The following is a 17,294-nucleotide window of genomic DNA, read 5'->3' on the forward strand; positions in this document are numbered from 1 at the left end:
TACTGTTTAAAAAAAGGTATATTCCTTACTTTTCTCATTCAGTTTTCTCCAGAGGTATATTACATCAAACTTTTCTAAAGCTCTATTTACCTCCTTAACTTCTATCTTGTTTATTTTTTTGTTGGATTTATCTACTTATGAGAGAGAAGATTAAGGTCTCCTACTAGCAAAGTTTTACTATCTATTTTCTATTCTAATTTGTGTAATTTATCTTTTAGGAATTTAAATGCAATAACATTTGGTTTACTTTTGTCTAGTATTGATATGGTTTCAGTGCCTAAGAGTGCCTTTTATTAAGATCTAATTACCTTCCTTATTTGATTAGATCAGTTTTTACTTTTGCTTTGCCTGATATCATAATTGGTATCTCTGACTTTTTTTCTTTAACTTGGGTATAGTAGATTCTGCTCCAGCTCCTTACTTTAGCTCTATATGTGTTTTAATGTGTTTCTTATAAACAGCATATTATGGGATTCTAATTTTTAATCCATTTTTCCATTCTTTACCATTTTATGGATAATTCATCCAATTCACATTCACAAGTATAATTAAAAATTGTATACTTCCCTCCATCTTATTTTTCCCATTTACCCTTTTCTCTCTCCTGTTCAAAGATATTTTGCTTCTAATCACTGCCTCTCTTTTATTTCTCTTCCTTCTCTAATTCTTCCTTCTCTCCTACTTCCCTGCAGGGTAAGGTAGTTCTCTATAACTGACTGTGGGTGATGGTCCCACTTTGAACTAATTCTAATGACAGAAAGGTTCAAGCATTGCCCACCCCCAACCCTATTACTTTCTCCTCCATTGTACTGACTCTTATGTACATATCTTTCTACTTTTCTCTTCTCCTGTGTGTTCCTCTTTCCTGTCCCTTGATTTTTTTATTTTTTAGATATCAACCTATCCTATTCAGCTTATTCTCTTTCCCCTTTCTATGTATGTCTTTTCCCATTGCCCTACTAATGACAAAGTTCTTAAGTATCTTAAGTACTTTAGAAATCTTGAGTACTTTAAATACTACAAGTATCCTACTTATCACCTTCCCAGGTATGAATGCACTCAATTCAATTCTATTGAAACACTTAGATTTTTACTTGACCTTTTTATGATTCTTGAGTATCAAATTTGTTCATCAAATTTTCTTTTCAGCTGTTTCTTTTGTTCAGGAAAATTTGAAAGTCCTCTATTTCATTAAATATCAATTCCCCCTGTCCCTAAAGGATTATGCTCAGTTTTGTTGGTATGTAATTCTTGTTTGTAGTCTTGGATTATTGGCCTTTCAAAAGACCATGGTCCATAGCTTCTGGGCCTTTAATGTAGAAGCTGCTAATTCCTATGTAGTACTGTCTGTGGCTTCATAATATTTGAATTGTTTCCTTATGGCTACTTGAGGTATTTTTTCCTTTACCTGGGAGTCCTGGGATTTGGATATAATATTCTTGGGATGCTTTATTTTGAGATCTTTCAGGAAGTGATTGGTGGATTTTTTCCATTTATATTTTCTCTATTGTTTTATGTCATCAGGGCAGTTTTCTCTAATGATTTCTTATAATATGATGTCTAGGCTCTTTTTTAGATCATGGCTTTCAGGTATTCCATTGATTTGTAGATTCTCCATCCTAGATCTCTCTACCAATTCAGTTATTTTTCCTGTGCAGTATTTCATATTTTCTTCTGTTTCTAAATTCTCTTGATTTCATCTTGTTTCCTAATGTCTCTTAGATTCATTAACTTCTATATGCCCAATTCTAATTTTTAAGAACTTATATTTCCTTGAATTTTTATGTTTCCTTTTCCAGTTGGCCAATTCTACTCTACAAAGAGTTGTTTCTTCAACGTTTTGTTTTGTTTGCCTCCATTTACATTTGCTCCATTCTAGTCTTTAGGAAGTTGTTTTCTTCAGCATCATTCATTTTTGTGCTTCTATCTCCTTTTTGTCCAATTCTAATTTTTAAGGAGTTGATTTCTTCAGTGAAATTTGTCTATCAATTCTCTTATTTGACTTTCTAGGTTTTTCCCCCCAGTTCTTCCAGAGGTTCTTTTGAGGCCTGGCATTCTTTTGCTCTTTTCTTTGAGGCTTTACATGTTCCCTTTTTGGCATTATTGTCCTTTTCTGAGTTCATATTTTGTTCTTCCTTGTCACAAAAGTTACTTTTTAAGGTCATCTTGTATCTTTGCCTTTTGGTAATTAGTTTTAGTATTAGCATTCTTCTCTAGTAATAAGAAGTAAAGGCCTGGCTGCCTTTGATTCCCAGTTATCTGTTGAAGGAGTGGCCTTGTTGGTTTGCTTTTCAGAAGCTTGCACCTGTTTTATACAGGTATGTTCCACTCCTCATGCTGTCAGTTCTCCTATTATCTAAGGGTTGGGCTGGTCTCTGATCTGTTGCTTCACTATCCTTGCCAACTGACTTGGCTTTAGCTGATATCCTGCTCTCCTGCTTTGTTGCCTCAGGCACTCTGCCACTTCATTGCCTCAGGACATGTGGAAGTCCATTGCTCTTATGCTTGCTCTGCCTTTGCTACCTGTGCCCAGTGGCTTAGATGGGCCTGGTTATCCACTCTGCAACTTCACTGCCTTAGGTGCTTTACTGTCACATGGATATATGTTGCTCTGCCTTTGCTACCTGTCCCAAGTGGTTCTCATTCCCATTCTACCACTTCGTTGCCTTTAACTGAGTAGTGGTATGTTGGGTCAGTCCACATTCTGTCAGTTCACACAGATTCTGTGCTTCTGCCTGTGCTACTGTCATTTCCCCCAGGGAAATGTATTACTCTTCCTTTTGTTTGTTTTGCGTTGATTTCTTTTCATTTTTATGAGTGTGTGGAGGGTTGAGGTGAGCTAAGAATCTTTTACTCTGCCATTTTGGCTTGAGCATGCCTCTATTACCTTGAAATATCATCATTTATGCAATAATTTTCCACTTCCACAGTGATTTAATTCAACTCAAAAAACCATTTATTTAATGCCAGGTTCTATTCTAGGTAATGAGGATATAAGGATAAAAAGGAAAGACTCTCCCTCATAAAGGTATTTACTAAGGGAGAGATAGCAAGTATTCAGAGAAGTAAATACAAAATAATTCTGTAGAGAAGAAAGTATTATCAAAAGGATTAGTGATAGTGATAAAGTGGCAAAGTACTAAGTAAGCATCACACAGTTTATAAGCATACTACAATCATTAATTTAATTGTGAGTATAAATGTACATTTATTTACACTATCATTTTTCAGCTAAGATCGATCATGTCTTTCCAGGAAATAGGCCCTATAGCCTCCTCCATGTGGGGAATTTATAATGGCCAAGAATGGCAATATACTCTAGCACTCTGTATATGTGCCAGACCCCTTTTAAATAAGAGATCTAGGTCAGCTAGGTGTCTCAGCAGATAGAGAGCCAGTGCTATAAGACTCTGGGCAAATCATTTATCCCCAATTTCTTACCCCTTATTGCTCTTCTGCCTTGGAATTGATATTTAGTATCAGTTTTAGGACAGAAGATAAGAGTTTAAAAAAGAGAGACCTATCCCAAACAGAATAGGGACAATAAAGAACTAATCAATATGAACCCATAGATCACTGCCAAGGAAAAACCCCAGATGTGAAATTTAAGGCACATAGTAGTAAAATTTCACAATTTTATTAATAATTTTTATAAGAAGCCAAGATACTATCCAACTTATAAAATACGAAGGGAAGAATTTCAAATCCAATAACCCAAGTGTATTCTAGTCTTAAAAAATTCAAGAGAATGCAACAGTATATTCCTAAAAGCATATTCCAACAGTCCCTTCTAAAAACCTCATGTTGTAATTCAAAACAATGTGTCCAATAAAGTTAAGCCTGATCTTAAAAAAAAAAGCCCTTCAATAAGAGAGTGACATTTGAAATATTCATAGAGGGAAAAATTCAGAGGCAATTTGAATATTCAACTTGCAAAGAAACCTCCCATACAAAAAATATAAATAAAGTTATCCAGAAAAAAAAAATTAATGAAACTGATTCTCTGTAGTTTATGGCCCATTGGTTTGTTGCTGTTGCTTTAAAACACACACACACACACACACATATATATATATATATGTACATATATATATATATATAAATAAATGAAAGTAAAATTAAAAGGAGGTTCTTTTTAAAAAACTAGCAATTCATCTACCTTAAGAACTAATAGGACCAGAAAAAGATGAAAATTAAATTATCAAAATAAAAACCAGGTGAAATAGAAAAATTCTCTTATTTAAATTAATTATATATTATATTACAAAAAATCTGAAAATTTGAGAGAAATAGATGATTACCTACAAAAAATATGTAATAAACCTGAAAAAACTTATATGAACTAGTGCAAAGTGAAATAAGCAGGACAGGAAAGCATTTTACCCAATAAGAGCAATCTATAACTATGATCAAATGTGATAGACTTAGCTATTTAAATCAATACAATAATATGCATTTATGTTAAGGATGGAAAGATAGTTTAACATTAGTAAAACAATGAATATAATTTAACCACATCAAATTCACATAAAAACAACACCATCCAACCACAATTGTATTAATATAGGAAAAACCTTTAACACAGTACAATACCAATCTTTACTTAAATGCTAAAAAGCATAGGCATAGAAGGGCCATTTTAAATATTATTCAAAAGTATATATCAAAAAATAAAAGTTGGCATTATTTGCAATGGGGTAATGCTGGAAACTTTTTCAAAAAATATAGAAGCATAACAAAGATGCCTTTTTATCAACTATAATCTGATATAGACTCTGCTTCATTTAATTAATTAATTCATGCAGAAATCAAGACATCACCCATAATGTTATTTGTTCTCTTTGAAAATTAAGGACAAACATAACCAAAGTTCTAGAAATGTTAGTGAGAGCAATAAGCTAAGAGAATGAAGTTAAAATAATAAACAAAAAAAGGAGATAAATTACCCCTTTTTAGAGAAAATATAATGGTTTACTTAGAAAACTCCAGAAAATCAGGCAAAACAATCTGTATCTCACTGAATTATCAGCATTTCTATAAAATAATAATAAAATCAGGAAATAGTAGGAGAAAGATAAATCTTATTCAAAATAACCACAAAATGTATAAAATATCATGTGATCAATCTGCCAAAACAACCTAAAATCTTATATAAATACAATTATAAAATGCTCTTTAAAGAAAAAAAGAATGACTTAAGCAATTGGAGGGATATTCATTGCTCATGGTTGAAATATGTCAATATTTTTAAAAATACAATTGAAAACAATTTACAGATTTGCTTCTAGACCAAACTACCAATCTAGACAATAAAATAGAACTCATTTAGTAAAGGGTCAAAAAATATAGCATCTTAAGAGGAAAATAAAAATAAGGATAAAAAAAAGAAAAGGCATTTCTAGATCTCAAACAATACAATAAAACAGTAATCTTTAAAACCTAAACCAAGGCTAGTTGGTATTGTCTAAATCAGAGGAAAGTAGGACAGTGAAACAAACTAAGCAAGAATCGAAAATAAATTAATTAAAAAAACTCAAGAAAATAAACTACTTAGGGAAAAAATTCATACTCAAAAATGACTAAAATGAAAATTGGAAATCACCTTGGCATAAATTAGTCTTAAAAAGACATCTTATGCCTCATACCACAGCAAGATCAAAATGGATATATGACACAGCTTTGTTAGGAGAAGAGTTCTTAATCAAAGGATAGAGGTTTCTACATATTTCCAACAAAACTCAGCATCAAGAGTTAGAGAAATTCCAGTTAAAATCACTATAGCCAATATAAAATAGCTGGTAATCTATTTGTCAAGATAAACACAGAAATTATATGAACACAACTACAAAACAGTTTTCACACAAATAAAACTAGGTCTAAACAATTGGAAAAGCATTAATTGTTCATGGGTAGGTCAAGCTAATATAATAAAAATGGCAATCGAATGTAATGGACTTCTCTACTAGCAGCAATGCAATGATCCAGGACAATTCTGAGAGACTTATGAGAAAGAACGCTATTCACATCCAGAGAAAGAACTGTGAGAATAGAAACACAGAAAAACAACTGCTTGATCACATGGGTTGTTGGGGATATGATTGGAGATGTAGACTCTAAGTGATCACTCTAGTGCAATTATCAATAATATGGAAATAGGTCTTGATCAAGGACACAAGTAAAGCCCAATGGAATTGAGCTTCTGTCAGAGGGTGGGGACGTGGAAGGAGGGGAGAGAAAGATCATGTAACCATGGAAAAATATTCTAAATTAATTAATTAAATAAAAAATTTCAATTAAAAATAAATGTGATTATGAATTGAAAAAAATAATAAAATTACAAAACTATCTAAATTAATCTATTTATTCAGTGCCATATCTATCAAACTACCAGAAAACATTTGTTTAGAATTAGAAAAAATTATAACAAATTAATGTGGAAGAACAAAATTTGAAGAATATCAAGGGAGCTAATTTAAAAAAATGTGAAGGAAGGTGGCCTAGCAGTACCAGATCTTAAACTATACTATGAAGCAGTATCTTCAAAACTATACAGTACTAGGTAAGAGATAGAAGGGTGGAACAATGGAATAGACTAGGGATAAATGACCTCAGCAATCCAGTGTTTGATAAACCCAAAGATCCCAGCTTTGGGGATAAGAACTCATTATTTGACAAAAATTGCTGGGAAAACTAGAAAACAGTATGGCAAATATAAGGAAAGGATAAATATCTCAAACCCTACACCATGATTTTGACATAAAGAGTGATATTGATATTTTGATTATATTAAATTAATATTTTTTTAAACCCTTACCTTCCGTCTTGGAGTCAATACTGTGTATTGGCTCCAAGGCAGAAGAGTGGTAAGGGCTAGGCAATGGGGGTCAAGTGACTTGCCCAGGGTCACACAGCTAGGAAGTGGCTGAGGCCAGATTTGAACCTAGGACCTCCCATCTCTAGGCCTGGCTCTCAATCCACTGAGCTACCCAGCTGCTCCCTGATTATATTAAATTTAAAAGATTTTATACAAACAAAACCAATGCAACCAAGATTGGAAGGGAAACAACAAACTGGAGAAAATTTTTATAATACATTTCTTTGATAAAGATCTCATTTCTCAAATATATAAAGAACTAAGTCAGACTTATAGAAATCCAAGTCATTCCCCAATTAACAAATGATCAAAGGATAAAAATAGGCAATTTTCAGATGAAGAAATCAAAGCTATCAATAACCACATGAAAAATGTTCTAAATCCCTCGTCATTAGAGAAACGTCAATTAAAACAACTCTGAGGTACCACCTCACCCCTATCAGATTGACCAATATGACAGTAAATGAAAATGATTAATGTTGGAGGGAACTTAGCAAAACTGGGACACTAATACATTGCTGGTGGAGTTAGGAAGTGATCCAACTATTCTGGAAGGCAATTTGTAATTATACCCAAAGGGTTATAAAAGAATGCATACCTTTTGATCCAGTAAAACCATTACTATATTCCCAAAGAGTTAAAAAATTGGGAAAGGACTTGTTTGTACAAAAATATTTATAGCTGCTCTTTTTGTGGTGGCAAAGTTAGAAACTAAAGGGATTTCCTTTGATTGGAGAATGGCTGAACAAATTGCCATATATAATGGTGATGGAAATCCATCATGCTATAAGGAATGATGAACAGGATAATTCCGAAAGAGCTGGAAAGACCCACATGAACTGATACAGAATGAAATAAAAAGAACCAGAAGAATATATGCACAATAACTACAATATTGTGAAATTATTAAATGTGATAGACTTTGCAACTAACAGCAAAACAAAACAGGACAATTCTAAGGACTTATGAATAAGAATATCTACCTCCAGAGAAAGAACTATTAGAGTAGAAAGAACTGTTGGAATAGAAATGCAGATGAAAACATATGATTTATCACTTGTTTATTTGGATGTATATTTGAGGGGGTTTGTTTTATAAGATTATTTGCTTACAAAAATGAATAATATAGAAATGTTTTGCGCAATAATACATGTATGACCCAGTTTGAATTGCTTGTCAGTTCAAGGAAGGCAGAGGGAAGAAGAGAGGGAGATAATATGGATGATATAATTTTGGAAAATATGTGGGAACTTATTATTAAAATTTTTTAAATTAAAAATAAAAATCCAGCCTCCAATATTAGTTATATGACTCTGGGGCAAGTCATTTAAGCTCTGATTTCCATCTCAAAAATTGAAATACTTACACTTGGGGTTGTTGTAAGGATAAAATAAGATATTTGTAAAGTGTTTTGTAAACCTAAAAGTACTATACAAATGTTTGATATATATATTATTATTATCATTATTATAACAAAAATATCTCTGAAGCTTCAACTTACCCAGAAAATTGATAAAGATGACAAAAAATTGAAATAGTCAATGTTGGAACATTAGGAATACAGATACCTTATTGGTAAAGCTCTGAACTGGTACAAGAAATCTGGAAAGCAATTTGGGATTATGCTAAAAAAAGGACTAAAATAAGCAATATCTTTTGGCCCAGATATTCCAAATTCCACCATATACCTCAATAAGTCCGAAGATAGGATGATTCTATGTAAACAAAAAGATTCATAGCAACACATTTGTAGCAGCAAACAGCTGGAAACAAAGTAGATGCACATTGATTAAGGAATGACTAAACAATCTTTTGTACATTGGTGTAATGTAATTACACCAATTAATGTACTCTAAGAAATAACTAGCATAAAGTTACTCATTACAGAGTGACCCACATGAACTGATAAAGAATTAAGTAAGCAGGAACAGGAAAACAATATAAACAATGATAACAATATAAATGAAAAATGCTAAAACTGAATGCTGTGAGATTATAATGACTAAATTGAGCTCCAGTGAATAGCTGGAAAAATGTGCCTCCCTCTCTTCATTGGAGAGATGAGTGATTATCAATTAGTCAGTCATTCAACAAGGACTTACTAAGAATCTGTTCTGTAGATAAGTGGGAAAAGGATGTGGGAAAAAAAAAGTTTCAAAAGAAGAATTACATGACAGCTGAGTGATGTGGTAGATAATAAACCAGACCTGGAGATGGAAGATCCTGGGTTCAAATGTGGCTTTGGACACTTCCTAACTGTGTGACACTGGACAAGTCACTTAATCCAAATTTTCTAACCCTTATCATTCTTCTGCCTTGGAACTCAGACTTAGTATTGATTCTAAGATGGAAAATAAGGATTTTTAAAAAGAAGAAATGAAAACTATCAACAGCCATTTGAAAAGATACTCCAAATCATGAAAAATAAGAACGATGCAAACTAAAACAACCTTCAAGTTTCACCTCATATATAGCCAATTGGCAAAACTGACAAGAGATGAGAATAGTCAGCACTAGAGGAGTCATGGGCAATTGGGCAGACATGCTAGTACAATGTTGGTAGAACCATGAATTGGCACAACCATTTTGCCAACTTATTTGGAGTTATACAAATAAAATGGCTAAAATGTAAATTTTGACCATTCCACTTCTGATTTCAATTACCCAAGGAGGTCACTAACGAAAGGAAAGTCTTCAAATATAACAAAATGTATATTTACAACAGCACTCTTTGTGATAGAAGAGAATTGGAAACAAAATATTGATTGGGGAACAGCTAAATAAATTGTGACCTAAGAATGCAGTTAAATGTGCTGCAAACAGGTTTCCTTTTTTTTAAAATGATATTATTCAAGTCTCTTGTTAACCATTTTTGTAAAAATCTTAATGTCTTTTCTTTTAGGTACTTAACAGTAGATAATTGTTTTTACATCATTTAAAGCACAGCATGACTATCTAGTTGTATAAAAAGGTTAAAAAAAGGGACAATGTTGTTTTTCTTTGCTTTTATAATTCCAAGAGTGACCAAAAATAACTCATCCCAATTTAAAACTTCTCTTTAGCTCTCAGAGAACCGAAATGCTCTTCATAATATGACCCTCACAAATATTTCATTTTGTTTTGCTTCCACCAATGATGATATTAAATACACAGTGCTACTAAATACACAGTAGACTCAGAAGTTTTAAATGGTGCTTTCCTTCTCTATTTGTTTACATCCATGAATAGTTATTATCTGTTTAAAGAGTAAAAGTGCACATATTGCTGTAGGTAAAAGTTATAAGTAACTTGTTTCCTTAACAATGGCAATGTTCTAGAGTTCATTGTTAGATGCATGATTTGTACTCCATGTACCATACTCAACTCTGCAAGAATTTTGTTCTGTACAAAAAATATAGTGTAAGAAGGCATAAGTTACTTAAATGTTTAGGTTACTTCATTTTCACTAGTTCACTTCAAAGGACAAAGAGAACCTCTACAGTTGGCTTCCTTTAGTGTCCTAGGCCTCAGTAGATGTTTTATTCTCCAACAGATGCCTTTGGGTCTTCTTTGCAACACAGAAGACCTAACACATCCCAAATAAATAACTTAAGCCACAGATAACAATTTTCTTGCATTAACTATATATACCCTTTTAAAAAGTAATATTATAAAGTGTCCCTTGTAGTGCCCCCCTGTGTACTATGCCCTAGGCAACTGCCTACCTTGCCTAACCTCCTGCTCACTGAGACAAAGTACCTGTGCGACTGGACAGTGGTGATGAAGAAGGTGAACACTACTGAAATAAGCAGCCCAATGTCCAGTCCCAAGCAGAGCACCGAAAGAAATGTCACTATCCAAATCACCTAGGAGGAAAGGAAGAGGAAAGAAGGAAGACCATGAGCAAACATGACATAGATATTACCCACAACACTTTCCACTTTATCTTATGTTCTCAGAGAGCTGGGCCGTAGATGTTCATTTGATCTAACTTCTTTATATTGCCTTGGGCCAGAGGTGAACTTCTCTGCCCAAGGTTACAGTGCTAGTAAGTGACAGGACTAGAATCTGGCCTCATCTAATGATTCCTCCACTATGCCAAGTCTCCTACAAAGGCCAGGAGTCCTTGAAGTCCAGAACGCCTGGGCTCACATTCGACCTCTGACACATACTAACAAAAGAGTGACTGAAGACATACTTCTAAGCGCCTCCAGGTTCTCAAAAAAATAATACACTGGAGTTGCTCTTTGGCTTCATTAGAAAAGTTTTCACCTGGGGAGTTTCCAACAACACTGAAATCACAGGTATAAGCAAAAAAAAAAAATTTTTTTTTTTGAAACTTTAATTTGTCACTGCTCTTGCAAGTAATTCTTAGTCTTGTGCTAGAAAAATAACTTTCTACAAACACTCAGTGTGGCCGTGCTTTACTCCTTTATTTCTCTTAGTTTCTCTTCTCTCTCTCTGTCTCTCTCTCTCTCTGTCTCTCTGTCTGTCTCTGTCTCTCTCTCTCTCACTCTCCCTCCTTCTCTCTCTCTTCTCTCTCCCTCACTCTCTTCTCTCTCCCTCACTCTCTCTCTTCTCTCTCCCTCACTCTCTCTCTCTCTCTCTCTCTCTCTCTCTCTTTCTTTCATGGAAGGAGGAACAATGAATTTCTAACCAGAAGACCTTGGCTAAATCCCTACTCTACCCCTAGCTTATTGTGGGAATTTGGTCAAATTACTTAACCCCTCTGAACTTAGTTTTCTTATCTGCAAATGGAAGGAGCTAGATTAGGAGGCCTCTAAGGACCTTTCTAATTTTAAGATCCAATGAGTGTATATTTTCTTGGAAAAGTTATAAAGCTCTTCAAGGTGTGCAAAATACTTTCCTCATGCCTATCCTGTGAGGTAGATAGCACAGGTAGGATTGTTAGGATTTAAAGCTGGAAGAAATAATCTAATTCAATATTAGCAGACAAATGATCAAGAGGTTTCCCCAAGGTCAAATGGACAATCAGTAGTAGAGATGGGATTTGAACCCTGCTAGTTTGATCTTCAATTCAATGCTATTTCCCACAATAGTTGGGGACCTCACAGACTCCCATCCAACATCAATAGCCACTGACACTGCAGCTTGGGTTCAATGAGGACTGAAGTGAGAGCAGAATGCACCAGGAAGATGATCTGTTAGTTAGTGTACTCCTGCCCTCATTCTTGCAATGATATTCTGTTAGGAACATGACTTACCTCTCTTGAAATGTTGTTGAACTGATTAAATTTGAGTATTTGTACATGTCATGTGTATCATGCCCTTCATGTTGGATTGGAACCCAGCTGTCCTAATATCAAACACATAATTATTTTGCTACATTCATAACTAGCAAGAATATTCAAAGAAGTTTTGAGAGGTCTTGCCCATTACCTTTCTCTCATCACTGCACCATTTTACTTTTTTAAAGATTTTATGATCCTCTTTAAAATTAGGGCTTAGATCTTTTGTCCACTCTCTTTTCTTTATTTATTTTCACATTCTAAAATACCTTTATCTGCTCTGACCTTTCTAAGCCAATACTTACAAAGTCATGCTGGTTCTGCTTCCACAGATCAGGAAGGTCCATGACAGTTGCAAGGAAGGGCAAGACATTGCTCAAAACAATACCAGCAAGTACAGCCTGTTGGGAAGAAAAGAAATTCTGCTCAGTTTCCTCCTCCTTCAGTGGTGAAACTTCATACTCTCCAAAAGGGAACTTCCAAGAGGAAAATGAAAATGCCACTCAGATATATTTCATGTTAATATAAGATCTAAACTTCAGAGTATACTTTCATGAGCATTTGGATAGTCATTGTGTTTCTCAACTCTAGGCTATCCACATTATTTAGAGATAATCACGCCCCTTGGGTGAGGTGATAATTTTTAGAGAAAGTCTATTAGCAAAGAAAACTATAAAGTAGTTTCAATTCCTCTTTTATTTAAATTAAATTATCACAAAAACAACATCAATATCTAAGAAAAGAACTGAAGCTACTTTAGGCTAATATTTTCTTGACTTCATGATATTGCTAGTCTGGCTTAACATTTCTTTTCTTTTGTTCAGCCTCATCTCTCCTACATACTTTGTTTGGTAATAGGAGTCAACTTTACTACCATCAATGGTGATAGTCAAATTTTCCCAGAGTCCTCAGGCGAACTGGTATATCGGGTAGGAAAGAAGAATTATTAAAAATGGAACACACACATACACACACACACACACACAGCAACAAAGAATAGGCAATCAGAAATTACCTCATGTTCTTTCTAGCAGAAATCTCCCAGCTACTCAAAATTTGCAAAAAGAAAGAAGATAAATAAGATAGGGAATTCTTGAGAAAATTTGGCTTGGAGAAGAGGTAGGAAAGAACAAGGATCTTCACTGATCCACTTAATAACAGATCATGTTCCTGGTTATGGTCTTCTATCAGGGCACCTTGGCACAGTGCCTGGCACATAGCAAATGCTTGCTAACTGTCTATACAGCAAGATAACCTCAGTCTTTAAAGAGGCCACTGAGCTTAATATAGTGGAAATGTAACTTGTCTAACTCCATTAATTTAGGTATATCAAAGGTCAAATAATGTCCCACAAATCAAAACTTAACTACATATAGTGAAGGTTTGATGTAGGATGGTTAGTCTATAAAATGGGTGGTGTTCTATGTTTAACACCAACATTAGCAAAGGTTTTTTTTTCAGCAATGTACCTCAGTGAATTCCTTAAGTGTTTTCTGAGGTCCTGCTTCTTACAACCACAGAATAGTACTATTACGATTGAAAAGGAATTATTAACTTGTCCCATGTTGCATAGAAAACAAAAAGTGTGTCACCAAAGATAGTGACAGAAGTGAATTGTGAAGATGGTTCAGGGGGTTGAGAAATAAAGAGTGGGAAGATGAGTTCAATTTCACCTTTCTCACATTGTTATTAATCTAAAACAGTCTCAGATAGGTCTTTTGGTTACAATAGGTCAGAGGCCACAAAGAAAGCTTCCTGTCCCATTGTAATGTGCATTTCACCATCTGGAACTGGCTGGTTCAACTTCGTTCAGTTATAATTTGAAGAAGTACTGTTAACATTCACTCCCATTTTGGGAAATGCCATTCAGTGTGCAAACAAGCTATTTTGGGAGAAATAGCTATAAAGGAAGTAAATGAAGGTATTCCTATGAGAATTATTATACGTTTTCAAATGTGTTGAGAAGAAGAGGAAAATCAAGGAAGGGATATGATATCTGCTTGTGGTAAGAGTAGAATAATAATAGATTAAAAAGAGATGGGAGAAATATTCATCTCTTATTTTGCTTCAGTTTTCTCTGTCAAGGACAATGACCTTGGAAAGGACAGAATGAAAATAAAAATAACAAATCAAAACCAAACATAAGTGAAGCAGTTGGCTCTCACTGAGTTCAAATCACCTTGTCCAGATATGCTACATCCCAGGGTTCTGAGAGAACTCAACAATCACAGAGTTGCTATTGATAATCTTTTGAGTAATTGTGCCAAGTAAGAGACATGCCATAAGACTGGAAGTAGGCAAATATTGTTCCAATTTTCATAAAGAGGAAAAAAATAGATCATTTAAATGGATACTTATTGACTAGTGTCAATCCCTGGTACAATTCTAGAGCTGAATAATAACAACAATATATCACATGTGATATATGATATGTTAAATAATATAATAATCATAAATCCTAAGTAAAACTAGAGATGATTCATAAGCATTTAGAAAAGTGTTGACATGAGTTCATTAAAACCAAGACATTGCTCATTAAGAACAAAAGATTCTTATACAGGTATGAGTTAAATTATTCAGCATCTGAGCTCCCCTGAAACTGAAATTCTATGATTCTATGAAGTTATAAGAGACAAAACTCATTTCCCTTCTTGACAGGGTTCATATAGGTTCTAAAGCTCTGGAGGGGAAAGAGGACTCAAAAACCATCTATTCCAATCTCTTTATTTTATGAATGAGGAAACAGAGGCAAAGGCAGGTTAAGTGACTTATCTATATGGTCACACAAGGAGAAAAGCATTAGAGTCAGCATTTAAATTAATTCCAATTCAAGAGACAGGGTTCTTTTTACTATGGCACATCAATCAAGAAAAAAATTTAGGAGACATATTAAAAGTGGCTTTCAATAACACATTTGGCAGAAATCTGTCATGTGATCCTTCTGGGAAAGATGGAGTGATGAGGCCTGGATATAGTTCAGTTACATAGATATGAAACAGTTATGTTCATTAACAATGTTGATTAATGAATTAATGTCAGTTGTAGGTTGGTCTCTAAAGGAGGTTCACAAGACTATTCAGATTTTTATTAATTAGATGAAAGCTTAGATGGACCACTAATCAAATCTTCATATGACACTAGTCTTAATCTTGATCCCCTCAAACTGATAAATTCCAAATCCTGCACTTGAGCTAAAAACCTACTTTATATTTCTAAAATGGGGGAGGGCATGACTAGAAAACAGTTTATGTGAAAAAGCTCGAGGAGTCTGATTAAATTCTAAGTTCAGCAGTGTAATATGACCATGAAAAAACTAGAGCAAAACTAAGCTGAAAAAATAAAAGTAAAGTATCCAGAGTTAAAGAGGTAGTGTTTCTGTTATAGTCCATCCTCATTAGACCATTGATATTGCATCTGATTCTAGGACAGTGATAGTAAACCTTTTAGAGATGGAGTGTGGGGCCCCACTCCCCCAGCCTGAGTGCCATGCCATGCCCCCCCACATTGCCCCCTACCTGCCCCCTTTCCACTGAGGGGGGGAAGCACTCCCATTGGGCTGCTGGGTGGAGGGGCAGGTAATGAGAGGTAAGTGTGGAGAAGGTGAGGAGAGTGGCTGGAGCACTACACTCCCCTTCAGCTATGTGCCACACTGCGAGCTATGCTCCCCTCACACCTAGTTCCTCTCCAATCCTACCACTGGAAATCACTTTCACCACAGACTCAACAGGCTGCCATCTACACCACCCCCTCATGCAGCATATGACCCCCCCCACCCAGAGCCTTACCCCAGACAGGAGAAGGAGAAAACACTCCCACTGGCTGCTGGGAAGAGGGGAGGGGGAAGTGAAGAATTTCCTCAAACTTATGGAGAAGGGGAAGGTAGCAGCTCCAGCCTGAGTCTCTCTGGCTTTCTAGTAACCAACTCTGGCAGGAGATTGCAGGTGAGCCCACAGAGAGGGTTTTGGGTGCCCTTTTTGGCACACATGCCATAGGTTTGCCATCATGGTTCTAGATGCTACACTGTAGAAGCCACAGTGACAAACAAGAGAATATACAGAGGTGAGAGACCAGGATACAGGATAGTGACATACTCAAAGAACTAGGAGGAGGAGGTGGGAAAGCGTTTAGCCTAGAGAAGAAAAGACCTAGTGGGAAGGGAAAACAAGAAGAGGGACAGCTGTGATAGTTAGGTTTGAATAAATGAAGGGCATTCTGTGGGAAAGGGATTAGGTTTGGTCTAGTTGGACTTATAGTATAGGCAGAAATTAAAAGGAAGATAAGGTTAAACTTCCTTATAATTAGAGCAATTTGAAATTGCTTCAGATTTCTCAGTACTGGAGGTTAGATGACCACTTGTTAGAAATATTCTAAAAAGAATTCACACTCTGGGTAGAAGTCAGACTTGACTAGCTTTAAAATCCCTTCCAACTGTGAGATTCAATGACTCTCAGACACTATTATATGGAACAGATTGCTTTGTAGTCAGCATTACTCCACTATGCATCCCTGGAGGGCCAGCCAAGATGATAGGCCCCATAGAGAGGTAAGAAATTGTGTGTCCAAATCTTAGGACATTAGTGATGGACATAAGATTAGAATTCAGTTTCCATTTCCTATCTCTAACTTGTGCTCTATAGTACAGGGCAATGTGCTGATTTATAGTCCATTATCAAATATGTATACATGGCAGCATAAGGACTCCTGAAGACAACTTATGGACTCATAGCTAATATTTAAACCCGTGTTGGTACTGAGAGAGTTCCCAGGTACCCTACCCTTGACTGCATAGGTGAACTACATAGAATACCCAGAGCAGATCATAATCAGCCCAGGGAGTTGCCCAGCTATATTCTTACCATGATGGAAATTTCTGAAGCATAGGTATTTTTAACTCATAGTTTTCTATTGTATATATTTATAACTACTTTCCTATAAAAATATACTTTCATATTTGTGTGTACACACACACACACACACACACACACACATATATATATATATATATATATATATATATATATATATATATATAACTGGAGAGAGATTTGGTTTTCTGGCTCTCATCTCTCTATCTAATAATAAAATTCCTAGTATGATGTTCCAACTGCTCTTTATTTTGTGGCACAGTCCTGTGAAATTTCCTTGATTGTACCTGAGGTTCTGGCATTCAGATAACATTTATGTATTTTCTT

General features: G+C 34.9%; 1 protein-coding gene across 8 annotated transcripts in view; it reads right to left on the bottom strand.

Annotated features, from left to right (window-relative positions):
• SLC26A8 (solute carrier family 26 member 8) overlaps positions 1–17,294 on the bottom strand; it is a 227,765-nt gene that overhangs the window by 107,725 nt on the left and 102,746 nt on the right. For all 8 annotated transcript variants that reach the window (XM_056818124.1, XM_056818123.1, XM_007483767.3 and 5 more), the window contains 2 exons: positions 12,408–12,503; positions 10,613–10,719 (listed from right to left, as the gene is read on the bottom strand). In XM_056818124.1, the coding sequence (XP_056674102.1) occupies positions 10,613–10,719; positions 12,408–12,503 (203 nt within the window). The remainder of the gene's footprint in view (positions 1–10,612; positions 10,720–12,407; positions 12,504–17,294) is intronic.

The sequence above is a fragment of the Monodelphis domestica genome, chromosome 2, assembly GCF_027887165.1.
Source record: "Monodelphis domestica isolate mMonDom1 chromosome 2, mMonDom1.pri, whole genome shotgun sequence".
NCBI lineage: Eukaryota > Metazoa > Chordata > Mammalia > Didelphimorphia > Didelphidae > Monodelphis > Monodelphis domestica.